This window comes from Polistes fuscatus, unplaced genomic scaffold, assembly GCF_010416935.1.
Source record: "Polistes fuscatus isolate 324 unplaced genomic scaffold, CU_Pfus_HIC Scaffold2, whole genome shotgun sequence".
Lineage (NCBI taxonomy): Eukaryota > Metazoa > Arthropoda > Insecta > Hymenoptera > Vespidae > Polistes > Polistes fuscatus.
The window spans coordinates 5,663,535-5,690,881 of record NW_025113096.1 but is presented as its reverse complement, the minus strand read 5'-3'; the positions used below and the strand labels follow the sequence as shown (position 1 = coordinate 5,690,881).

The 27,347-nt window shown below is 32.7% G+C and overlaps 1 protein-coding gene and 1 long non-coding RNA gene across 8 annotated transcripts in view; one reads left to right on the top strand and one right to left on the bottom strand.

Moving 5' to 3' along the window:
- Nucleotides 1–25,754, bottom strand: part of LOC122516629 (homeobox protein 2) — a 29,094-nt gene extending 3,340 nt beyond the window's left edge. Inside the window, exons 1-17 of one of the 7 annotated variants that reach the window (XM_043634594.1) lie at nucleotides 25,690–25,739; nucleotides 24,547–25,409; nucleotides 24,256–24,449; nucleotides 16,976–17,173; nucleotides 16,401–16,510; nucleotides 13,005–13,169; nucleotides 12,067–12,150; nucleotides 4,459–4,649; nucleotides 4,287–4,365; nucleotides 3,983–4,128; nucleotides 3,155–3,290; nucleotides 2,026–2,940; nucleotides 1,718–1,895; nucleotides 1,290–1,396; nucleotides 1,066–1,198; nucleotides 905–976; nucleotides 685–832 (exon numbers count right to left, since the gene is read on the bottom strand). In XM_043634594.1, coding sequence (XP_043490529.1) covers nucleotides 685–832; nucleotides 905–976; nucleotides 1,066–1,198; nucleotides 1,290–1,396; nucleotides 1,718–1,895; nucleotides 2,026–2,940; nucleotides 3,155–3,290; nucleotides 3,983–4,128; nucleotides 4,287–4,365; nucleotides 4,459–4,649; nucleotides 12,067–12,150; nucleotides 13,005–13,169; nucleotides 16,401–16,510; nucleotides 16,976–17,173; nucleotides 24,256–24,341 — 2,748 coding nt within the window. In that variant the 5' untranslated portion in view covers nucleotides 24,342–24,449; nucleotides 24,547–25,409; nucleotides 25,690–25,739. Of the gene's footprint in view, nucleotides 1–684; nucleotides 833–904; nucleotides 977–1,065; nucleotides 1,199–1,289; nucleotides 1,397–1,717; nucleotides 1,896–2,025; nucleotides 2,941–3,154; nucleotides 3,291–3,982; nucleotides 4,129–4,286; nucleotides 4,366–4,458; nucleotides 4,650–8,028; nucleotides 8,304–9,617; nucleotides 9,697–9,721; nucleotides 9,954–12,066; nucleotides 12,151–13,004; nucleotides 13,170–13,840; nucleotides 14,212–16,400; nucleotides 16,511–16,975; nucleotides 17,174–24,255; nucleotides 24,450–24,546; nucleotides 25,410–25,689 lie in introns of those variants that run through there. The other 6 variants (XM_043634595.1, XM_043634596.1, XM_043634597.1 and 3 more) reach the window with 6 other exon arrangements.
- Nucleotides 14,233–16,991, top strand: LOC122516634. Its single transcript, XR_006303630.1, has 3 exons — nucleotides 14,233–14,697; nucleotides 15,132–15,286; nucleotides 16,911–16,991. It is a non-coding gene; the product is annotated as an uncharacterized LOC122516634 (long non-coding RNA).
- Nucleotides 25,755–27,347: the final 1,593 nt, after the last annotated feature.

Here is a 27,347-nt window from a genome sequence, read left to right as displayed (position 1 = left end):
GATTTTTTTATTCCTTTTAATCCCACCGAAAGTTTGAAATTTCATATTGACAAAATCGGGTGACCCAAAGAAGAAATTATCTTCGACTACGTCGTCTTCGTAATTAATTGAACAATCTCGTTGATAGATAATTGAATTTCTTATTCCACCAAAAGTATGATATTTATAATTAAACATATTAAGGTATCTCTTATTATTAGTTGAAATTATTTGATTTTCCCTGGCAATTATTTCGTCTTTTGTACAAGATAATTTATCCGAATAAACATTATTCGTTTTGTTAGATCTCAGATCGTACGATTCGATCGAATCCATACCGGAATCACGATCATTCGAATTAAAACCGATTGGTAAACATTCGTTCTCATGACGTTGATATAATGGATTCATTTTCACATTGTCGATAACGATCGTATCATTTTGAAAATTGTTTGATATCTCGTTTATCCATAAATCGTTAATCGTTTCAACTTCATCCTTGATACATGTTTGATCATCGATCACGAATATATTTTTGTTTGATTCCTCGGTAATTGAATTTGATTCGTCGAAATTTTTGTGAGATTCCAAACGCAGCAGAGGATTGATAGCAAAATTAGGACTTGCGTGTCGATCGCGATAACTCCGTCTAGATAGGCTACCGTGTAAGGAAGCCTCTTCGAACTTTCCAAGTTCGAAACTCACCTGTTGTTCTTGGTCAGTCCCTGTGGTTGAATTTGAACGTTGAGACAATGCACTATCAGGCCTGCTCGTTGCGGACGTTGTTGGTGATTTTCGTATCTTCTCACCGGTTGCTGATTTTCCGTTATTGATGTAGTAATCTCTGCCAAATCTATTAATTGAAAGATTAATTAAAAATCAAATTGTTATTCAAATATGACAGGAATCAAAATTTGAATATTACCGTTTAATATCTGGTTGATTAGGTTCTAAAACAAGATCAGTTCCATTGCTTAACGGTAACTCTGTATTCATTCTAAAGTCAACAAAATAATAAATAACGAAAACGAATTAAGGATTATTTAAATAATTGTATTAATTCATTTCGATATAATTTATATATACCCTGGCATATCTGCGGATCTTCTGCTATATTGTCTTTCTAAAAGTCTTTTTTTAATGCTCTTCTCACTGTAAGGATTATTTTCAATAGGTGGTGCATTTTCCCATTTCTTATGTTCTCTTTCAGCGATTGTACCTATTAGATTACATAAATACATATAATATATGTAATAATATATGTACTGCACTAAATGGTATAATCAAATATGTCATTTGATTTTGATTACCTGGACGTGGTGGTGTAGACAATTGTATATCTTTCTCGGCTGTTTCTTCTAAAGACGAATAAGAAACTGAATCAACTTTGACGTTTGCCACAGCTTCTCGGCCGTTACTGCACAGAGAAATATTGATATGCGTTATTTATTATCACGTCATTAGAAAAAGAAAATTCTTTGTTCTATATAAAGTCTCTCAAAAATCTATATAACATTTAAACAGTTACTATGAAAAATAAACGAAAGTTTGTTATCGATATTTACGAGATAACATAAGACTATCGCGAAATATTTGAAAATATAATTAACATATTATTCAATTTAATTCTTATATGTCATCTTAATTGCAATGACAAGAAGTTCAATAGTTCATTTGATAAAATGTAAAAAATGACAATTCTTAAGGAAAAGTAAAAGTAATGAGATATCGAACTTACTATGTTTCTTCTTTGGACGACAAATTTGACGTTAATTCGATATCGTTTACCGTAGTTTCTAATACTTCGTCATTTTGTAACACGTAGAAGTCATCTTTCGTTAGACTATCCAAATGTCTCTGTGTTGCTGTATCATAATGTTCAGTATATTCACTTTCTTGCTGAGCTTCATCTTCAACTAAAATAAATCGTACGAGAATAATAAAAGAAAAATTATTTAATTGGTATAATCTGAATTTTCAAAAATGATTGAATAATTTTACTTATATTATATAACAACATTGGATCACCATAATGTAGATACTTACAATGCACTTCTTCTTTAGAATAAACGTTTAACGAATACAACGTTGTTTTATCTTCTTCACCATTGATATCCTGATCAATGATTTTATTCTGAATGTCGCCCAAAGATTTCAAATTGACCTTCTTGTTCAAGCCTACCACGTCGTTAGGAATAACTTGAAGATTATTTTCTAACATTGACGATTTCGTTGACTGAGTCGGTATCTTTGGCACATCCGGTGAGGTGTCCTTTTGAGACTGAAGTAATCGGATATCCGTTCTTTGTATTTCAGTCTTCGAATCTACTACGTGTTCGTATTCCGATCTTGTATCAAACTTTTCATCATTTATTTCTATATTATAATTCATGTCTTTCTTTTCGATATTATTATTGTTGTTGTTCAAAGAATACATAAGATGTTTTTTATCTTTCTGAATAATTTCGTTCTTTCCTATATTTATATTTTCAGTGCATTTAACATCGCCGTTAGACAATTGAATAGTTTTTTTTTGATAATCCAATGATGTTTCGATAAATTCATAATTTTTGTTCATCGAATGAAAATCTTGAATATCCTTACGAACATTTGTTTCATTTTCATTGAAACTTTCAACAAATTCGCATTCCGATATTCTCGGTGATCTTGGTACAACGTTATTGATAGCTTCTAAGAGTTCCTTTTCGATTTCTTCATCGGATTGAGCCGATGAACATTCAGAAAGATCAGACGTATCCTCAGCATCCTTATCACCGATCAATGCTTTAAAATCGGCGCTGGAGCTTGGTACCAGCATGGCAACAGGATCCGATTGAATCGGTACTCTTTTCTTTTGAAATAACCAATTTTCTTCCCAGGATTGGAACGGTGCTACGAGATCAACATGAGCCGTTGATTCATCCTCTTCGTTTTGACTTTCGTCGGATGATTCCTGAGAAGCTGAATAATAATAATAACAAAAAAGTATATGTAAAAAGTAATCAGATCATTTCGTAAGTTCGTTCGTATTTCAATCGTATTTAAATAAAAATCTCTTAAAAAATTAAATTATTTCATTCAGTATAATACCAAATCACATAGAACAACCAAATACAATTGAATTTAACGACTGATTTAATAATCGTTCACTGTCGCGTGCAATTAAATTACTTACGATCGATGATGTCCATGCCAAGCTCCGGAAATGGCACACGACGAACATTTGTGATGTGTAGACCATTTTTCACACATTCCGGAGGATCCTCATCGGACGTGTACGTAGTTGTAACCTCTTCTATTCGCTCCTCTATCTAAAAAATAGAGATCAATATATTCGAAAGAGTTCATGCAGTTGAAAATGTTTAATTCAATCGAGTCACTAAGGTTAAATGTATGCTTTAATTACAAAGTTAATAGAACACGTATACGCATGCATACGAATGATTGATTCGTTTTACACGTAAAGATACGTGAACTTCATTAATAGACAAGTAGACAATTTTGATGAATGTTTCCTTTTTAATATTAACTTATACTGCTCATTACATATTAAATAGATGCGTCATTTGAAAAAAACCTATCGATTCATTAATATTTAAATGCGTTGCGTGGTGATAATTACTTTCTTCAATGTTAAAAATACGTTTGAAAATATTGCTATAAATTTAAATAATGACTATTTTAACTATCTAACTATTCTAATAGCCACTAAATTATTCTTATAAATAGCTCGGTAAAGAGTCTTGACCAGTTAGTTATCATTGACTTAAGTGTATATGCATGAACGTATTATACATAAATATAGGAAACGAATGGAATAACGATTGTTCGTTTTACATAACTAAATCGTTGAATATTCTAACGGATAATTTTTTACATATCTATAAAGCATGGAAAAATGATGGTAAAAGTTCATAGGTCTATTAACTACACTCGTGTACATCATCATATATTTTCCAAGACGTTCAATTAATAAGCAATTACTCGTAATCCAATTACATACCGTAAGGGATAATGGCTCTTGACGATTTCGTGAATGCCTTGCACGCACTTTTATACTGCAATCGCTGCTGCATTCGTCCTGAGATAAGGGCTCCAAACTACTGCTACCTTCTTCGACACCTTCATCGAGACCTAACTCAGTTTCACCTAAAATAATAAATACATTCATTTTCGCATTTATATCATACATTTAATACTAGTTTAATGTAGCGTATAAAAAAGAAATGTAAGATAATCATTTCTTAGATCTAGCTAAGATAGTTAAGTATAATTTTCATTCTTTATGTCAATCACAGGAAACGTACTTTCCGCTTTGGCCGAAGGCTTTTCGTGCAGGACGTTGCTATTTCCATCGATTTGTTCTTTTTGAAATTTTTCGATGACCTAGAATGAATTTATAGATATCGTTTAAATTGAAAGCATTCAATTTAATAAAGGAAAAAAAAAGAAAAGAAACTAATTGTAAGTTTTGCTCACTTTGTTCAATATCGCTGTGGCGAGAAGATTTTCGTAACTGTGCTCTGAAATATTACATTCATCGTGCGTCCTTGAATTATCGGCGCTCGAGTCAGAAAGACCAGGTAATTTTTTGGCCTCTTCCACGGCTCGTCCAACGAGTTCGCGAAGTGCCGAATGTGCCATTGTTGGCGAATCTGTCGATGGTTTGTCTGGAACAACAAACAAAAAATGTTTTCTCCTTAATAAATACATTCTGTTATATCGGTTTGTTTGATTTTCCTTAAACGATGGTAATTATTTGCAATCGAAAAAAGGATATTTTTTCCCTATTTTTTATGGAATATTTTTCAACATAAGTATGAAAATGAAACGGACGAAAGGCAAAAAAATCTCATCGAGTTTCGAGATATGGTACGTGTATATGGTTACGTGATTATGTATATTAACTGTTGTGTCATAATCTACTTGTCTTGTATTGAACTATACGTATACATATACATATATATATATATATATATATATATATTTGAATGAAAAAAAACAAGCCTGACCGTTTGACATTTTTCGTCGAAAGTGTCAGTGCGTAGCAGATACTGCGAAGTTAGTTTCCAAAGAGAGTTAGTATGGAAGATAAGAAATTGAGCGATTAAAGTAAAGTTGTAGGGAAAAGCGATTGATGTGAATACATACATGCATATGCACTTCTTTTAGCTGGCACTTTCTTTTAAATCGGCCAAGTCATGCCGATAATGGTACGAATAGAGAAGTCTTGTTTTGTAGTAGCAAGTTTAAAAGTCTAACATAAGTCAAAGAAAAAGAAAAATAAGAAGAAGAAGAAGAATGATTTCACCTGCGTCAACGTGTGCGCCAACGTGCATGCCAGCCAGCCAGCCAGCCAGCCAGCGACCTTGCCGTTGATTCCACAGCATCATTTGTCTTCTCTTTCTATCTGAACATTGAGTTTCTTAGTGAAATTCACGATCGATCGACCTCCTGAACTCTTTCCACGGGAAACCACGAGTAACGATAGACGGACGGCCTTTTACAAGGTCGCACGTGAACGTCGAGATCAGAATACGATTAGAAGAATATTCTTATTGTACGAAAGTAATCAGAAGAAAATTTCATATCTTTCACGCTAGTTAGATTCTAACTAAGCTCAAGTTCATTACTGATGTGAATTAAATATTTAATCAAATATATATATATATATATATATATATATATATATATGGAATATGAAGGAAAATGTAGAAAACGGTGTCGTCTCTCTAAATGTTCATTTCTCGAATACGTTCGATCACCTGACGGACGGCGACGTACTTTCTAACCCTGATCTCTCGGCCAGAAGGTGAAGGTCATCAACAGTTATTTCCCTTCTCTCTATTGCTACTTGATAGCCGTCGTAAATATTATATTCATTATCGATGCTGTTATAAACCAATGCGAATGATTTAGCTTTTAACGAAGCATCCACCTAATCTTATTGCGATTACGAACATCCGGCCTCTTCTTTCGTGATTATTTATACTTTGATAGTCGATTTATAAAAAAAAAAAAAAGAAAAAATTCTTATTTTATACATCCTTCAGGTACTTCTTAGCTTTTACTTTCCTTGTCAGAAGCAATCGTTCGTGGGGAATTCTAATTAAACGGTACGCGTTTCTTCGTGTAATATCATCGTCCAACTACTACGTCAATTGTCTTCGTTTTTCTCTGTTCGCAAGGAAACAAACATAAACGTGGAAAGTACCGTAGGCCTAGCATAATTCTTTTCTATTTTATCATCTTCAAAAAGATACGAATCTTCGATCGATTGTAATAAAAGGACATCGTTGATGTGAATCAACGTGATCCAATCGAATTTGCATACAAATATGCAATTCCTCTTTATTATTCTGTTTGTTTAATTAATTCTTTTACGGTGAGAAGGAGAGAGAGAGAGAGAGAATCGTGTGTATCAAAGTAATCAAGTATAATAATGAACGTTTTTAATTTCAAAGAAAAAAAAAGAAAAGAAGATTGAACAAACGTAATATTTCATGATGAAATATCGTATTAAATGAAACCTAGACGTTCCTCGTTTTGATACTTGACGTTTCAAAGAAGGATGGGTCGCAAGAAAGATAATTGCACCTTTCTTGCAATGAAAATAAATTAAAGGAGTGAGCCCAAGTGAAAAAAAAAAAGAAAAAAAAAACAAAAAAGAGAAAACTCACTTAGAATTCATTCCGAAATTTATTTTAATTTACTTTAAATACCTCCCCAGCTTAATGTTATACGAAACGTAACCCGATGATGTAACAGTATCATAGTCATTATTGAATTATACTATATATACATATATGTATGTATATACGTAACGATTTAACGAGAAGGATTTCTACGATACTTCGTATTCGTTGGTCTACGTTCATTCTACTTCGAATCCAAAATTCTTCTTCGAAAGCTTAAACTTGTATAAATAAAAGAGGAAGATAAAAAAACAGGCATTATTCGACGAATTCACATTTGAACTTGAAGAGAAGCAGGTCAACGGAAATTGCGAACCGTTGTATAAAAGAGAATAATGTCGTTCTTTCTTTTTTCTCATCTCTCTTTCTCTTTCTCTTTCTCCACCCATCCCGTGTTAACGATTTCACGCGATAAATTAACCATCGGAATGCGAAAATGTTACTCTGAACTAGTTTTAACCGAGAAGGTAAAAGTAGGGATAGGGGTAGGGGTAGGGGTAGGGGTGGTAGGGAGGAACATTCCAGATGGATGAAACAAAATCAAAGATAATAAAGCATTTTTTCTTGGACGTCCCTTTTACTTACAGGTTACGTTTTACTCGGATAACAAGAATAACGATAGTTAATTACGAAAGATGCCACGGCCAAAGTTTCTTCAATGATAACATTGTTCATGGATCGAATCGTGAGATAAGCTTGGATAGTAATGCTAACATTACGAGCTAACAGTACGTTGCTAACATTACGAGCGTTTTGTTAAGTGCTCAGTGTCGATTACGACGAATCGTTTATCGATAACGATAACAAAAACTTACTATAATCATCTAAACTAACGTAGATACATAGTAAACCTATATTTAAAATAAAACAACTTCCTATATTTATAATCCAAGAGTAATTCAAGAATCGATTTCAGATTAAACGTTCGAGTATCACAACTTTAGTTATAAATTTTCTAAACGATAAGTACTCGAACGTGATCGATTATTTTAGAAAAAAAAAAGAAAGAAAAAAGAACATAAAAACTTATATGAAGTGACGATTACTGGGCATTTACATGTATAAATTATCAGTTACGAGGACAAAGTAAAATCAAAGAAATAAAATGTTTACAAAATCGTTGGTACAAATAGTAATATGTCAAGAAGGTGAACGGTGCCAAGGATATGTGAACTATTCGTATGTAACGATTTATGTATATATGTATATACATATTACATATGTATAATCGCTTGCGATAAAAATAAGCAAGCATTACGCACGGAAAGGAAACGTTCGTTCGTAACATCTTTGAAACGACATAGAACGATTTATTTATTCATTTATTTATTTATTTATTTATTTATTTATTTACCATTTCTTTTGAGGGTGATCAGAACGTAGATGAAGTAAAGGATGATTAGCCCGCCAAAAAGGGTCCACATCTCTCCGATTATTTCCGACAACATTTGACGTACCTTTCACGTCACATTGCAGATCGGTAAACACGGCATTAGGGGTTTTTTCACTGTTCTTTTTTTTTTGTTTATTTCACTCTCTCATACTTGTTTCCTTACATTTGTTTTTCACCCGAAGACATTTGTCGAGTCTCTTTATCGATCACGTAAATTCGATCGCAACTAACATGTCCTGTTCAAATAAAATTATATACTACGTTAAGTAAAGACAAATTTGATTCGAATGAAATTATTTATAAAAAAAATAACACTGCCACGAGGTATAGAAAATCATGTTTGAACCAAGTCCGTGCTCATATTCCGTTTATTTAATCGTATTAACACGCTTCACCAATTTTTTCTGATAATATTTCGAGATGATTTAACGTACTATCTCATCGTGATTATCAAAGACACCTTCAATCTAAACACATTTTAACGTTATAAATGATTCGTATTCGAACAATGTCTTACGTTTATGTACGCGACCATACTTTCAGAATATTTTCAACCGCATTAGAAATAAGTTAACTCGGTTTTATGACTATCTCAATTCTCAGAATCGAAATTAATGAAAGGTTCTTAGGTTGATGTATTTTAAAAGGAAAAAAAACACTTGCTTGTCGTTACCTGCTCGTTCGAAACTTTATTACTTTTTTTTTTTATCGCCACAAATAAGCACCTAACGTTGTCAGAAACTTATCGAATACGTACGAAAGTTTGATAAGTTTGAAAAAAACTAACATTTAGATGAAAAAAAAAAAAAAAATAGGTGGGGGGGGGTACGTGGTATTTAAATAATTCAATTAAATTTCCTCGATAAATATTTCAACAGATTGAATTAAACGGACGAGGAAGGAAAATTTTATCGAACCACTGTGCACATGACGTTGGTGAATATTTATATATTGAATTTTTTATATTACACACTATCGTAACACGTGTCTAGGAACGATCTTTAAACTCTCATTTAAATAATGATTCTTACTTTAAAAATAATCATTCGCGAATGATACTTCCTCGAACTTTATATACTTTTTCATTATTTTTTTCGCGAGCGTCAGTGCAATAAGAAAAAAATTAATTACTTTTAATAGATTGTCGGATCTCCGAGCGTTTTATCTAGAAAAACAATATAAAAAATATTTAATGAGTCTCTATTATCTCGTTGCAAGGTCTCAATCTTGACATTAAGATTTTCAACGATGTTTGTCATTAATAATCGTTGTAGAAATTATCGTCGATCAATGATACGCTCATCTATCGAACACGATTACAATAATCATTAATTAATGTTCGCAAGGATTTCTTTTATAAAACAAATAAAAAGTTTATCTCCAAAAAGAGATAGAAAATTCTCCCGTAGAAACTCTTTCCGAGAATTTAAACAATCGAGTCAAGTTAAATATTTTCTCTCTCTCAAGATGCCCGTATAACTTTCGTTTCTTCTTTCAATGGAAATAGAATGTTCTTATGTCAGTCAAATTAAGTATAGAAATATATATACTGTTCATTCCGATTCCTCATTGGCAGGTTAAAAGACATTAACTTCATTCGAATAAAATCGAAGAAACGGAAACTGTTGTTTTGTTTAAATCACAGAAACATCACCTTACAAAATTCCACACCGAGGTTGTAAGCAATGTCAACGAAACGAATCCTCTCTTCGAAAAAGAAATTCGGAGGAGAAAATCGAAGATCTCGATGGAGGTGTCTCGAGGAAAAAAATAAGATAAAGGATTATTTATGTTTAAACTCGCGAGAGACGAACGTAAACGCTTACTACCGAGCGACTGATTGTGCGAAATACTTTGGCAAAGCAGCGACGTGATATGCGAACGACGCATACCCCACATGCGACGCCTTCTTCCGTACGGCTTCCTTTTACATTAGTGGGGAGAAGAGAAGAAAGTTTTTTTTTTTTAAGGAGTAGCTGCTGCGTTTTCTAAATTCGCGCCCAACTTTTTATTTCTCTTTTTCCATTTTGGTTCTTTTTATAGTTGGAACACTCGTTTCAACGAAAAATGTTTAATGAAAAGGAGACGACATACATTTGCCTTTACACATTCATATAAATCTATGGCCTTTCTAATACCTTTCTAATCAATCCTATTCCTTTATCGGATCGATATTTTTTGTATACATTTTTAATGATTAGTATTTACGATAAAATATCTAATGGCATTGCTTATTTATTAGGTCAGTAATTTTATACGCTTTTTGATCATTATTTATAATAAAATATTATATTACCGATATATTTCATTATTTTGCAATTACAACAAGTAAACAATATTTGATTAATACGGGTTCTAAAATCAATCGTTTCGATGTAAAAAAAAATTTGTATTATTTATAAACGTTCGATATTGTAAACGAATCTATTGGCAACATATTGAACGTACACAAAGAAATTACGTTAGAAATATCGAATCCTATTTTGTTTATTATCGTGTATAGATCAAATGATTGCAAGTGTTTTTTAATCAGTGATTATTGGTATGAGCGATTACGTAGTAAAAGGGAAATGACGTTTTAATGTAAGCTTACGTATCGTATATAAATGCGTCATTCTTTCTCTTTCTCACTTCGAACATTTCTAATAATAAAATGCCTCAAACATGGTCTTGATATTCCGATAAGAACGTATCACGTCTTACATGCTTACTTATATATATTGCGAATACGTATCGTCTACCTCGCATAAAGAAAACGATATAATATTTGTACAGACCCGTTTTATAAACTCTGCAACGATTAAGTTTCGTTCATAATTCGTACGAGAAGAAATTGACGAAAAATGGGACGTTTACGTTTTATGGAATAATCATATCGATTTATTATCTCGAAAAAGAGAAATGAAATGAGAACAGTTGCTTAGACAGATAATCGGATATATAAGGGTATATAAAAGTAGTACGAAACCATACAAAGCATTACCAAAGAAAAAAGCGTTATTCGGATAAATACATATTAGCATATATTAGCCTCTTTATACATCACATAAATTAGATTGGTACAAAAAATAATTGTCCATTTTTATTATATTTCAATTGACACGGATTTTCTTATTTCCACAAGTTTTCGTATTATTTTTTTCTATTGATGTAAATTACTCGAATTTTTTCAGTTACCCGATACGAAACGGTAATATTATAACATATTAATCATTACTGTAAATAAAATTCTTAATTATTTTTTGCACCAACTTATTAATCGTTTATTTTAATTGTCGCGATTAAAAAATATATATAATTAATTATATATACGATAAAGTAATAAATTCATTTGAAAAATTAATGATCAATCGAAGAATCGTTGCGTGAATAAAAAAGAAAACAATCTCGGAAACAATAACTGTCCTTTTCAAGATTATACTATTTATATTTATTTCTATTTCTATACGTATGATTACTTTTGCTCTTCGGATTGTAAATACACGAGACAGTTACAGTTCATCCTTATTGACGTAAACACGTAGATTTCAACGCGTGCTTGGTAAGAATATTATTAATTTTAATATTTCAACGATTTTTAATTAATTATTTATCATTATTAATTATTAATTAAACATTTAATTAATTACCAGTAATTTTTAATAATTTTCAATAATCTAATCGTCGTTTTAAGAGAAGTTGAACAGGAATTACGATTTTTTTCTACCTCAATCTCTCTCTTTATACCATTTATGTAATTTTATACATGTATATATATATATATATACTTCTAGCTTAGTAAGATAGTAGGATGTTCGAACATAATTGAATTGCAGCTCGTCGGTTATGAAGAAGAAAAAAAAATGTCCGCCATTGCAGTTGTTCTGTTCGTTCAATACCGACATCGTGCGAATGATGTCAAAATCAGAATTATATACGATTAGCATTAAACGATTAATTAAATGAGAATACAATTTTCTATAATAAATGTTACATATTTATGCATTATTTATTACTTACTCGAAATATTGAGATGCACGGAGACTGCCAATCGTGCCAGAGCATCGGCCAATTTTACGCTGTACGTTGCCAAAAGCCTGTCATCTGTTAATATGCGTTAGCGATGCAGTTAATATAAATGTTAGGATGATGATAGTTAGAATTATTGACTTGTTAAAATTAAATTGGAATATAGCAGGTAAGTGTTGTACCAATTAAAACGTGATTTCTTATTCGAGTTAATGATATTATTACTTGAAATACGTATGTAGATGTCGATATTCTTCTTTAATTGTTCTCGTAATACTATTATAATTTATGCATCACTTTACCGTAATTATTATTTAGTATTACCTGTTCGAGCATGACAAATATCTTTGCTAATACAATACCATCTGGCGGTAGAATTGATCTATGATATTGTAATGTTTTCGTATTTTAATTAGAAAAATTATTCTAATCGATAATCAATCGTATCGATACATTATTTTGACTGAATTATAATCGGTCGCATACAGAATTTTGGAAATTTAGGAAAATTTACTTTTTAATGTTATATATGCGCTCGTATGTTACTGATTATTAATATAATTCAATATTTATATAAAAATTAGCGGAAGATAATGCAAAAAGGAGGGACGATGATAATCATTTCAATAAAAACGAAGACGTAGCTACTGAACAATTGAAACGCGGTCTTTACAAATACAAAAATATATTTTACGCGATATAATTTTGTTGATATTTAAGCAATCGCTATGAATGAAACGTTGATCTTTCAAGCTTTGATTGGAAAGGTAAAAAAGCAGGTACGTCTTACATATTTCTATCTTGAAACTTTGCTTACAGGTGGCAGCACGAAACGGTAATCAAGCTCGTTTAGTATTCATTTGAAAATGAAACAAAATTATAAGAAAATTACAAGTATATCAATGAAAAAAATATGTTTCGTTACTTACATTCTGGATGATCGTAGAGACGTGCGATAGATGCGTCGTCCACGTTGCCGATCAGATCTTCGATGATTTTTTCTATAAAGGCTCTAACGGTTTCCATCGTGTTCGCGTCTTCTTGACCACCCGCGGCCAGGTCCAAACCCGAACCAGTAGCTGCATTTTCAACTCCTGCAGATAACAATTATCACTTCGCGTGTATGAACTTGGAAAAATCCAAAAATAATATTACAACAATTTCAATATTATTAATATCTTTTCAAATCATAATTACACACACGCGAACACAAATGTGGATGCGCGCGCGGAGAGAAATTCGTAGCTCTGTGAGATGAAAGATTTCAAAAAAAAAAGAAAAAAATAATAAAACCGGCTTTTATAGATGCAACGCTTCATATTCGATTAAACCAGTAGCGTGTAAACGACAAAAATAATGATATTAAACGTATCTCGTTCGATTATAGATTATATAATAATTTAGTTTCGAAGTTGATAGGAAATTTGAAATGATGAACGAATGATGGGGACAGGTAATGTATTACAAGTAAACTTGTCTAAAGAACCATCTGCTGGTACAGCTTTCTAAACGAAAGTATCGACAAGCATTAAAGATTAACCACACGTTTCTTTTTCCGTTGCATTTGCGACCACAAAACTGTTAGCGAACACCGCCGCTTTGCCTAGCAGTAGTGCGTTGCTGTTATCGCCCTGTCTTGAAAATAACCATGCGGGATAGTTGTTGTTTTTACTATCTTTTTCCTATTCAATTCAATTCATTATTCTTTTTTTTTTCCTTTTAATAACAACAAATGTAAAATAATGAAATAATCGATAGTACTAACTTAACGAGAAGGTATTTCTTCGTTGAAAGTTTGTCCTTTTTCGCGGAAAGGTACGCATATTTGTTTCCTTTTATTTTCATTTAAATTCGCAATCGTCGGTGAACATGTTTGCGCGCGCATTTCAATATTTCTTCTTTCAACCAGCAAACGTATCCTTTCGTTTCTTCTTCTTCTTGAAATTTTACGCACATTCCTCGCTTTCTCTCACAAATCTGTGTAATCCCTTTCGTATATTTATTCGACAATAACATTATCTCTCGTTAACGCAATCCCACTCATTTTAATTAATCCTCGCGATTCTATGATTAACTCGTACGTTTGAATGATTTACATCAAGCGAGAGCAGATTTTCCGGTTCGCCGATAATTGCTTTAAACAGTTTCGTGATTTACAACAGTCTCTTCCTTTTTTTCTTTTTTCTCTATTCGTCCTATGTTTTTAAAATTATTTATCGCATCGTGTTCCTTTGTACGGCGAATGATTATTCACTCACGATCAATGAAAAAATGTTGAAAGAAAGAAGGTTGTATTAATTTTGTCCAGAATTGGGTTACAAATTTGTATAATCTATTCGTTTAACATTTCTTATTTTTATAGATGATGATAACAACTAAAAAGATAACGAGAAGGCTGGAGAGGTGGAGTGTAAGTTTTATCTGAAAGTATGCGAATATAACGGAGGAACGAATCACTCGGAGAAAGGTCGCGAGAAGAGAGGAGGAAATGCGCGACGTTGCTTCCAAGAGTACTGGAGCAGAACTGAGGTTCACCACCTTGTGCTGGGGAGGACAACGGGAGGAAGAGGAACGTGCCTTTCTGTATAGAACTACACGCAGAAACGTCTTACGTTAGTATGCGTACGTATCACAGCTAAGTATACTCACATATGTTTATTCTTACGCGTTCTTCACCAATTACGCGTCTAATCTTTTTCTATTTTTCTATCAACTATTCATCGAATTAAAATACGAAAGATAATTTTCTTCAATTTTGTCATAAGTATTATTTCGAAGGAAAAAATTCACATTCCAAACACCTAAATTGCTTATTTACTGATAATATCGAGCTTTTGAAACGTAGTTTAGTTATAAAGTTATCTATTTTTTTTAAATACTTACGTGGTAAGATATTTTACGAAAAATGTTAATAAATTGTAAATCGTAAATACTTTAATTAGTTAAATTATGATAAAGGCAACATTTGTGCGTAGAACGCATGGCAATTTTTATCCGATAAAATTGTATACTTTAAAGAGATAATAAGAGTCAATTTGATTTTCTTTTATTCCTAGGAGAACTTCTGTTTTGGTAGGGGGAAGAAAGAGAACTCGAGGAAACTTGGAAGAGGAAAGATAATCCTTGGAACAAACAACGTTTGAAAATAAGGAATCCTGAACGATATCGGTAGAGTCGGGAATTTGGATCGCTACCAAATCCGGATCCACAGGTTCGTTTAATCATTTTTAGATTGTTTCTTCCTATACAATTCTATGATGATAATCATCGGCCGCGTTACTTTTGAGAGAAAGGATGCCACGTCTTTGGGTCACATCGCCGCAAACGATCTCTCATCCTGTTAGCTTTTATTTTCCTCTTCCATTTTCTTCTTTTTCTTTTTTTAATTCTCCTTTTTCTTTTTTCTTTTTTTCTTTTTTTTTTGACGAATTAGAGAAAAGCTTATTTCAAATCCTGGTAACGTTGTGCATTACGTAGGTAAATACTTACAAGATATCTTCCAGTCTCTCGGTGTGTTCCCGATCAAACATTTTGATACGATTCACCGATCTAAGATCGCGTTCGGAGTGCATCGAAACAATGCACGTTGCCGAGAATTTACCGTGAGATATTTTTTGACCTATCTATCTTCATTGTTTCCTCTTCCGTTAGATAATTCCTTTTTTTTTCTTTTTTTTTCTTTTTTCTTTTTTAATTCTCGAACAAGGACAACAGTTAAGAATGATTTATGACTTCGTGCTTAACCCGAAATTTCTTAATCATCACGATAAATAATTATTTTCTATATGAGGTATTTTAAACTCGCACACTTTTCGAACAGCCCTAAGAGAAAAAGTTTGTCATCTATCCCTTAACAACGCAGCCGTATCGAAAGGATTTATTCGCTAATGTAAGAAACTCGCGCTATGTTCCAACACCTGTAATTCGATCCAATTAATAAATTTTTTCTTATGCATGGTTGAAAGAATCGTTGATCGTTCGATCGAAAGTGGAAAAGCTATTGACCGATATAACGTTTGCTCGTTTGCTCGTACACCGCATGATTACGCGTCGACTAAATATTTCACGCTCGTTTTACACGTAATACTTACTACTTACAATTAGTCTACCTTTAACAGGGAAAGAATCATTAAACTTTTTTCATTAAATACATTCAAGTATTTTCTCTGCACGCGAGAGCTCTTATTCTTAAATAAATTTATTTTTTTACGAGATGATGATGATGATGATGATAATGATGATGAAGCACGCACGACGCGTTTAATGTCTTTCAAATGATTATTTTTGATCATAAAGAGAAATAATATTTAAATAAAAATACAAACCTGCGACATAGACGCGAGATTTAGCCGTATCGAAGTAACGATGTAATTCCTCTTCCTTGAACGTACCCCCAAACGTTTCGAACCACTTTTCCTTCTTTCTCGCCCACGACCTAAAAAACGTTCATTGAGAAAGATTCGTCGTCATTCGTACCTAGAGGATTTCTACAACGGATAAGGTATAAAAAGATTTGCAAAAGAAATGATCTCGTTAGCAGTAAGATCTTTGGGGAACGATTCTTAGTTGGTGTACACGCTGATGACGACGATGATGACCCGCTGCGAAAGTTAACGAATTTTCTTGCGACCGAGAGGATCCTAATTGGCTACTGTCTTTCACCTTTTATCTTGGGATTACTTGTTCTTGCTCAAGCCAACGCCACCATCCTTTTCTGGTAGCTCGTATACCGATATTCATGTCAGTAAAGTACCGTATTCTTCGTAAAGTCCACATTCTCGAATAATTTCCATAGTGAATGGCGACACGCACGAATTTATATATTTTTGTTGTAGTAAGTATTATTCGCGTGCTCGTACGTTTTGAAGAAATAAAGGATAGACTATCAAGTAGGGGGAACCTTTGCTGATGGCAGAAGAGACAATGCCAGGCGTTGTCTTCGCAATCCCAACGGGAACAAACTTTTCTGCAGGATCTGAGGCCACAATCGTTGCAACTCACGCCGCGTCCGATCAAGAATGGTTTCAAACAGCAAGCGCAACGACCGTCGTCCGTAACGACGATCTCTTTCGTTTTTCTTCGAGTGTCTGCTTCTTTCCTGAAAGCATCGTTCATCGGTCATTGATACGCGTTCGGAAACTTATGCTAATATATATTTACTCACTTTCTCGAGAGGAATGCTTACGAGAACGGGTTAATATAATAATTTGTACATTTTCAACAACGAAAAAATAATCTTATTCTTTTTGTAATTTTTTATTTATTTGTTTTATTTGATTTTTATTTAAAAAATATAACAATCAGAGATCAATATTAGTTTTCAAACTTTTCAAGCTCTATTTATTGTTACAATTGCATTGTTTATTCGAGTGTATTGTTTAAATCGAACGACTAACTACATCGCAAAGTTACCTACCTACTTGCTAAACGAATGGAAAAATATAGTTATTGACCTTTCGAATATAAGATGCAATCCACATAATACGCTTACGATGAACGGTCACGTAACATCAACTACTGCGATACGTATGGCATCGAAATTAAAACTTTACACCGTATCGCGAGTACAATTCTAAAAGACGCCTCGTTATTTTTATCATTTCCTTTTTCCTTTACGTTTAAATATTTCCTGACTATTGTATACAAATTTATTGATTGGTGTCAATTTAACATGTGCGATGTCTTTCGTATATCTTCGAGAAAAAAATTCAATTAATAAAGAACGAGATATTCTGTATTAATTCAATACGAAAATATTGAATATGATACAATACAATTAATAAAATTAATCAAATTTATGATAACATATACATATTTAGACAATAATAATTAATTTACTCAGCGCAACAATGATATTACATTAAATTACAATTAAATGAAATTATTTGGAATTATAATACATCTTTTAAAAATGGACAATTTCTTTGATCACATCGCTTAATGGTTCAATTTTGAATCGCACGTTTATGAAAACATAAAAAAAATAAAATAAAAATGTGCAGTATTAGCACTTATATCTTACGATTGAAGCGTCTTTAATGATATAGTATTTTTTTAATGATGCCTCGTAACGACGATAACGTAATCCTCCAATAGAGAACATTTTCACAAGGTTCCCTCGATAATTTTTGTGAAAACTGTAGAGTTGCTTTTTTTTTTGTTTTTAATCCAAGGAAAAAGAGAAAGGCGAAGCAAAAGGACAGGTGGAAGGAAGAATCATACGCGATAGGAAGTATCGTTGGGATCAAAATTGTCATCAAAAAACGTAACTTCCGCAGTAAGCCCGGAGAAACTGTCTTCGTCCCTTTCCATGTCCGACGTTATAACCTTCACCACGACAACTTCAATGGTTATCAAAAGAAAAAGTACCATAAAGGTAGCCATATTATATTTCTCTTGGCCCGGAATAATCTTGTCACCTTCGAGGAAGACAGTTGAGATTATAGTTGAGACGCAGACCAACATAATTAATTATCTTTAATCGTCTTCCTTCCTTTCAAATTCTTATTTTCTTGTATTTCCTCGAGATCGTCCTTGTGCGATGAGAAGAGGTACTATTATAATCGAAATCTTTTTATAATGATTGCTTTCACGCTCGTCACGTGCCAGTGGTTGATCGAGTCGGTAATAAGCATTCTCATTTGATTAGAATTTCTATAATTTTTCTACAACGTGGAAGATACCTCGTCGAAATGAATTATTCAATTTGAATATCTTTCATCAAAAATATGTTTTCGATAATCCTTACCGAATAAATGACTACAAAAAATCTCAACTGCGAGTTACGTAAAATGATCGCTTACGCAACCACGCACCGTGTACGTTCGTTACAAAAATAATCTATTCCTATAACACGTCAAATATATATATACCTTGTTCGAATAATATTTTTTCTTGTTTTCTCTATCTATTATCGTTTTTCAAAAGTTTCAAGTTTTCCTCTTTGCGTTCACTTTTTAAATTTCACAATGATAAGACGTAAAACTATTGTTGAGTTTAATATCGAAACGTTTTTCTTTCCACTCCTTTAATGGTCCTTTCACTTTTTGGCGTAATGATTCTTCTTTCTCTTCTCTCTTCTCTCTTCTTCTTCTTTTTCTTTTGCAATTATGGACGAACGAATGGCACTCCCCTTTTCGAATGAAAAATCCTTCTTCCAAAATTCTTCTTCGGATTAAAAATTTAATATTATCTCTTACTTTTCGCGTAAACTTTCTAGAATGGTTTTTCAAAGAGACGTTGATGTGCCTCGTTGAAATTTTACAGTGGTAACGCGTGCAAACCGTCCACCGTAACGGAATAACATAGTATGGCATATATAGATATATAAACATGCGAGAACACCACCAAGCTTATAAGACTTTCGCTCGAGAAACTTCGACCAAGAGTTTTCGTTCGAGTTTGATGTGTTATTTCCGATCTTCTGCAATAATATTCAACTTAAAGTAATATAGCAATGAATCCTTCATCTTCGTTGGAATCCTTTCTTCTTTAGGTAAACCGCTAAACACACACGCGCACACGACATTCGATTATCCAGAATATAAAAAGAAAAAAACAAACAAACAAAAAGAAAGAAAGAATGAAATAATTATAAATAAAAAAAGGAGGACCGATACAAATCTCTTCGCAAATAAGAATAATAATAATAATAATAATTATTCTTAGGTGCCATTGATGATTAACTGAAAACTATTGATCGGTTTATGCTTGTAACGGGAAATGAATGAATAATAGTTCCTTCCCGTTGTTGTTGTTCTTCTTAAAATGTAAAATCTCGTAAACGATTGGCGCGTGCATCCTTGTTAAATAACCGTTCGACTTGACTCAACTCGACTCGGATCGACACGAATATCCGTCCTTTGTGGCGAAGCGTCGGTTTGAAAGTGACAGTGGCTTTGCTCGGGGAAACTCGCAGTGGTCTCTCTTTCTCTGTCTGCTGGTGGTGTTGCTGTTGCTGTTGCTGCTCCTGCTGCTGCTATACTCCGTTCGCTTATGCACGGAATTCTTTCGATGGTAGTAGGAGCTATAACGGAATACATTCGAGCAACTCGATACACTACCAATCCTCGACATAACACAACACGTTTCAGGGATTAACGTTTACTTTCACTGAATTTCGGTTGGACCAATCCAATCTTTTGCCCGATTCCTCTCGAGTACTCTCCAAAATTCTTATTCTTTTCTTTCCTTTCTACTTCTTATTCCTCATTATCTTTCTCCCTTTTCTTTTCTTTTCTTTTTCGATTCGTCAAAGTTGTTACATCACCGGTATCTTTCAAAACAATTATATAAATATAGGTGTTATCGCGGTTTGTATATATAGTTTTACAATTTTTATTTTATAATATAAATAATTGAAAAATAATTGATTTCATCTCCAGATCGTAATGGGGGGATGCTAACTCGAGTGTCGAGATTTTCCGATTGTTTTTTCGGATCTCATTCGGTCGAACGAAATTTCGATGAATTCAACGAAAATATATCACACCAAATAAACACATCATTTAAAATGAAAAGAACGACGCAACAAGTTATATCAGCATCGCGTATAACTTTCCAATTACGTAAGAATACTTCCCTTGCCAGGTTCTTTCATTTAAAGTCACGTAACGAATCCATGATTAAATTAAATTTATCGTAGCTCCGTTATGTTTTTTTCTTTCCCCGAAAGATATATATCGCGAAGTATTAGACGACAAATTAATCGTTAGGTGAAAAAGAAAAAAGGATGAAATATAAATTGAGAAAATCTTACCGTTTGTCTTGCTTTTTTCTGCAGAGAATGGTACTTAAGAGAAAAATTTTGACCAATCTCTTTGCCTCTCCCGGTCTCATGAAGAATCTCGTATTCAAAATGCGTCTTAATTATTTTCAATTCTATTATCAAAATAAAAAAAATGTTGACAAAACTATCGATCTTACTGTCATCTTCCTAACGATACTAATTCGTCAATTGGTCTTACAAAAATATACAAAAGTAAAAAAAGCAACGTGTCCTTTGAAACTCGACGACAACTTCATACTACATAACTACTGTTATCTTTCATTGGATAGAAGGAATGGAATAGAAGAAGAATAATAATTATAAAAAAAAAAAAAGAAAAATAAAAAAAGTAAGTATAACTCTCACGGCACGTTGCACTATGAAATGCGGTGGTTGACTGACTACTCGTCAGGACAAACTAACATTTCAACAATGAAAGAAGAGCCGTTGAGCCGTTGTGTTCGAATCCCCGTTCGGTTCCTCCTCGTTTCCGGTCTCCCTACACGGTGGGTCAGCGACGCCATTGTTTAATATGGTTTGATACACCGTCCATTGTGAAACGATGTTTTACCATTAACGACTTTGGTGTCTTTATAGCACGGCCCACCTTGTGCATCCTAATGTCTTCCCCTTCACCTGCCCACGTGAACCTTTCCCCATCTCTTTCCTTTTTTTCTTATACACTTGTGCACTGTTATCAAAGTTATTGAACCAATCACGGTCGCCGCAACGCACGCATGACTAACGCTGGACACGTTTCCTGCCGGCCGCGGAGGAGTGAACAAATTCAAAATCTACTACTCGATACTTGTAGAAAAATAAATTGAAAAATGTGAATGGTCCAGTCTGTTAATAAAAGGAATAACAGGTGTACGTACTTATACCTATCCAAGGTAACAAGTATCAAGAACATCGCACGCGTTCATACGAGTAGTATTCATGGTTGTAACTACACGGAGTTGCACGAGTGACACGCATGAATAGCCAAAGAACCGTAAGGCCGTGCGATCGAGAAGAAATAAAAAGAATGAAAATAGGAATTATTTACGTATGTATATACTTAGTTAGTCTCAATGGTTTCCGCGTTCTTTATAGCTCTCTTCCTCGCACTCGATTATTATCTCACTCTATATGCACAACCCAGTTTATAAATTTTGCTTATTACTAAATTACCCTCCTATCGCCGTTAATGAATTTTAAATTTACTTTTCTTTCTATTATTTTTTTCTTCGTCAACACACGCGCGCACAAATTGCTACGTTTTATTTTTTCTATTTTATAATACATGTTTTTACTGACAGTTAAAAAGAAAGAACGAAAAAAAAAAGAAAACGATAACAGTCAATAAAGAGATAAGTAATGGAAAAAATAAATATATAATTTGACAAGTTCCTGTCATGCATGGATGAAATCTTAATTAAAAAATTCCTGCAAAATGAAATAATGCGGAATGCGTTAGGTTTTTTTTTTATCTTGTAAACGCGTTAAAGCTTGTTAGTTTGCATGATATCTAAAATAGTAATTGCACCAGCTTACCAAACTGACCTTGTCCGACTGATTTTGCGATTTTCAAGACAAATGAGTATCTTCCTACTACTATTAAAGTAAAAAAGTCAGTCGTTATATTCGTCTACTAGCGCAAGGTTGTGTATAAAATAGTAGATGTTCGTCCTATCAGAAATATATTACCAAGAAACAAGGCAATAAAAAAGATTGTAAATAGTTCTAAAATTTGTAATAACTAATAACTAATAATAATAATAATAATAATAATAATAATAATAATAATAATAATAATAATAAAAACTGTTGACGAGATAATTAGTAAGGTATTGACGTTTTAAATTTATATGCATGTAAACTCAACGACGTAAATTTGTATCGTATAATCTTTAACATCGGTTAGCAGTGACAATCAACGATGGAATTAGGAATAGATACGAAACAGGTGAGATCATTTTGTTTATATATTCATTTATATATTATTATATATTATATATTATATATTCATATAAACCAAGATTATTTGAAATAATTGTGTTGAAAATATTACATAAGTAACAAATTGAGGATATAAAAACGAACGGGCGTAAAAAGAAACAAGTATAAATAAGAAAATTAGAAAAAATGTGATTACGATATTACACGAAAACAATTATATATCATACCTATAAAACTTACTTATACACAACATAGAAGAAGAAGAAAAAATGAATGAGAAAGGAAAAATTGGAGTTGGAGTAAAAGAGAGAGAGAGAAATAAGGAGGAGATTGCAGAAAGAGGATGCCCTTGGCGCGTCTGGCGAAAAATTTTTGAGGTCGCCGTTTGTTTTTTTTTCTTTTTTATTTCCTTGGTGGCTCGCTTCGGACCACGAAGGAAATCGGCAAAACGTAATTTACTCTGGCGCAGGAGAAAGAGAAGAGAGAGAAAGAGAGAGAAAGAGAGAGAGAATGTGGATCGACACTTGCCGGACTGGTCAGAACGGGAGAGAGTAAATAAAAACAAGTCCTGCATACCAAAGTTGCGTTCTATATGTAGGTGTACAGGTATACCTACATAATATGTATACACATATACATTGATATGTATATATATATATTATTATATAGAGAGAGATTCAGGCCCTGGCTCGCGGGTCATAACGGCCGAAGATTCTTCTCGCGGGGCCTTTGCCCGGACTACTTTGACCGTGGACTGGTAATGACGTGTAAAACTTCTCTTCCACGGCACGTGAAACGATGCGCACCCAAAAAGCTACGACACATTCTTCCTACGATTACATACTTCACCATTGTTTCCTCCTTAGATAATAATAAATCACCTTATCTTACTATTTTATTATTAACTTGACTCATCCTTCTTGCAATTAACTTATTTGTTAGATAATCATTTAGCCTTCTTCTAACTACTTTATTCTACTTTTTTTCTTCTTTTTTGTTTTTTTTTTCGCTTAGGAAACAAATGTATATTTTATTGTATGCAAAATTGTTGTTTTTTTTTTATTAAGAAATTGATCGACGGTTAGCATTTAATCGATAGAAAGAGATCCACGTGAAATGGTAATTGAGAAATGAATATCTTCGAATTACTGGTTTGAAATAAAATTGATCATCGATTTCGAACAGTGGAAAGTCTTAACTGTTGTGTATCTTTCTTTACGGGAAAACACATGAAATCGATAGAAATTGGTTTTAAACGGGGTCACGATCAACATGTCTCGAATAATCGACCTACTTTGATCATGCACTCTATGCCAATCTTATTAACATTTTATATTGTGTAATTACGTTGGTGGTAAAGATGACTCCTTTCGTTGTAACTTTGCGCAACTCTATACTAATGCAACTTATGAATAAGTAAATAGGAAGATATTTCTTTATAGAATCGTTTTTTTTATTTTTTCTTAACTTACCCTTTTCGCAACGTACTGAAGAGGATAAAGCAAAGGCCAGAAGCCACTCCGGCTGCTACTAAACTTACGCTCGGTGACACGATCATTATGCTCGTCAAAATGTATTTTCTTTGTTTAATTGACGCACGTTTGATTAGATGCGATTTTCTGCGTTACGAGATATGACACCACCATTCGCGCGTTTATTTACTCTCCTTTTTACGAATCAATTGAAATTTATCGATAAGTAAATATATTTATAATTCTAATGATCTCTATCGCAATAGAGTGGTGATATTTTGTAACTATTACTTAAAGTAGGAAAATATCGAGTGCTGTGTGTGCCACACGGTTACGCGTATCTTCACGGACTGTCGGTTCTTTGCTTTTTCTCGATCCAATAGAGAGCGAGAGAGAGAAAAAAGAGAAAAAGAGAGAGAGAGAGAGAGAAAATAAGAAAAAGGTTCACGATTAAATCGAGTTATCAGATGTAACCGATAATAACGATAAATAAATACGGATACGCCGTTCAAAGTCAAAATTCACCGATGTCTCTCTCGGAAATATCGATGATCGTTAGCTACAAATTTGTTTTTTTTTTCTTTTTTTTATTGTTTTTGTAATTTAAATATACAATTTCTATTCGAACGTTTACTAACCTACATTCTTGACGAAATCGTTAGATACAATTCCTTTTAATCTTAACGATTTTAATAGTCTCCAATAAACGTCTTTTTTAATATGACGCTAAAAAAAACAAGGGACCATTCGACTCAAAGCTAATAAAATATCGTTTCATTTTTCATTCTTTCTTTCGAAAGTATCACATCTGGTAAAAGATAACAAGTACGCTGTAGAAAGTACCGTATAAACGGTTATCTTTATATTGCTCCACTTTTGAATGAAAAAAGCATCGCAAACCGATTTCGATTGATTTCACTAATTGCAAGTTTAAATTTTACGCGCCAAGACCTTCTCTTTCTCTTCCTCTTCTTCTTCTTCTTCTTTATCTTCCCCGAACGCTTTTGCGACGATCTCTTAACACGATCTAAACGTTCTAAACGATATTGTCATTTATCTTCTTTTTTGATCTTACGTCATAAAACGTTTCATCTTTTTACGTCAACCTTTCTGCGATGTAAAATATTTGTTTACTATATACTATCGAAAACGATCTAAAATAAATCGTTCAAAAATTATTCATCAAATGAATGAAAACAAAAATTAATTGCAACGATCATTTTTCTTTTCTTTTTTCAACATTTACGATCACGCTTAGGTCTACTGTTTGTAATAATAACAAATACAAAATGAAAATCTCTTTCTCTCTCTTTCTTATCGATTTGAAATAATCTTTGCCACTATATCGCGTGAATACGAATTCATAGAAAATATTTGTAAAAATATGCAAATTTTCCGTTTTCGCGTAGGTGATGTATCGTGCTTTAAACTCACGTGATGCGAACAGAACGCGTGATAAGATTCGACTGGAGCGAAACTGAAGTTCTCCTCTCGTGCAACGATGTACCTACTCGATGTATATAGAACGTCTTGTGATTTTGTCTCAATATACATACTTAACGTATATACGTGCATATTGATGCACCGTGCATCTTTACTACATACACGATGCGAATCATCGTGCATGCTTACATTTTTTTTCGACCAATAAATCTTATCGAAAGAAAAGAAAAATATATCGAACTTTGAACGCCTACATCTTCTACTACTATGTTCAAATTTCTTACATAATAGTAACAGAAACACGATAGATTGCATCATAAGTTTTTTAAGTAAATAGAACCGCTTCGAAAAATTCAATAAATATAAAAAAAAATACAGGATCATACGATGTTAAGAGATTTATCGTAATAATATATGATTGTTTTAATCGCATCATATTTTGTTTATAAAGTCATGTATACATTTAATACTTTCGAGTATATCCAATTGCCGTCAGTAAGGGGTTTGTGTCATTAATGATCGTCGATAATTATGTTCTCTACTTTATCATGCGAAGATACATCTATCGATAACGAGAAAGCAATTATTTAATGGTATTCCAATACAAAAAAAAACTAATAAATTTATTATCTGATTTTTTTTTTAATTAAAAAAAATAATTTCATTCGCTGATATAAAATGTAATAATTTAGTACAAAAGAATAAAATTGTTAGGAAAATAATAGAAGATAATTATCGACATTGAATTTACGATCGACATCGAGCATGACAGATAAAATCTATCTGTTGAATAGAAGATGAATCAAAGAATGTAACGAGGAAATTATGTATTACCTTTTCAAATGAATTTAAAGAGTTATCTTTACATATTTTAAGTTAGATACATCTTGCTCGCATCAACATTTTTATTGCCATTATCGTAAGGTGCGTTTCTTCGAACGGTTGTTCGGTATTTGCTCGATAAATATTAGTTTATTCGAAAAGTATTTCTCGCGTCAATTGTGCTTATTTGTCCTTCGATTTAACAACGTTTTACTCGCTAATACGAGTATTCATCGATTAAAAGAGATTTATCGGAAATTTTTGATTCTCTTCGTATTTGTGATATCGCACGTACTTTGTACTTTCACGTATCAAAGAAATATTTTAGTGTCCATTATCATACAAGATGATGGCCTTGAACAAAATTTGCACATTTTTGCATTAACAAAAAAAGTAGTAAAATTCTCGATAACAAATTTTTATGATTTAAAATATCGTTCACTTTAGCTGATATAATTTTTCAAACGTTCAAACAGTTTACATTTCTGCAAACAACTTGTGCATCGGACTTAGTTAGTGTGCTTGTGAGTTTGATTGGAAAAAAGAAAGAAATAAAAATGGCCGTTTGAAATTTCTACATTTACGATCGTTTTTTATTAAGTAAAATAGATTTAATTGAAAAATAAAACGAATAATTTTAAAAGCTTTTCAAAAAATCTACAAATACAATCATTAATTATCTAATTATCTTTTTCCATGTGACTCACAACTATGAATAGTGATGTCAGACAATTATCTTCGTCTCGTATAGCAAAGTCGTTTTTCTGAAAGCCGTCTGCTTCGAATTTCGGAGATAACTTGCTAATCTACCATCCGCGCAATACAAA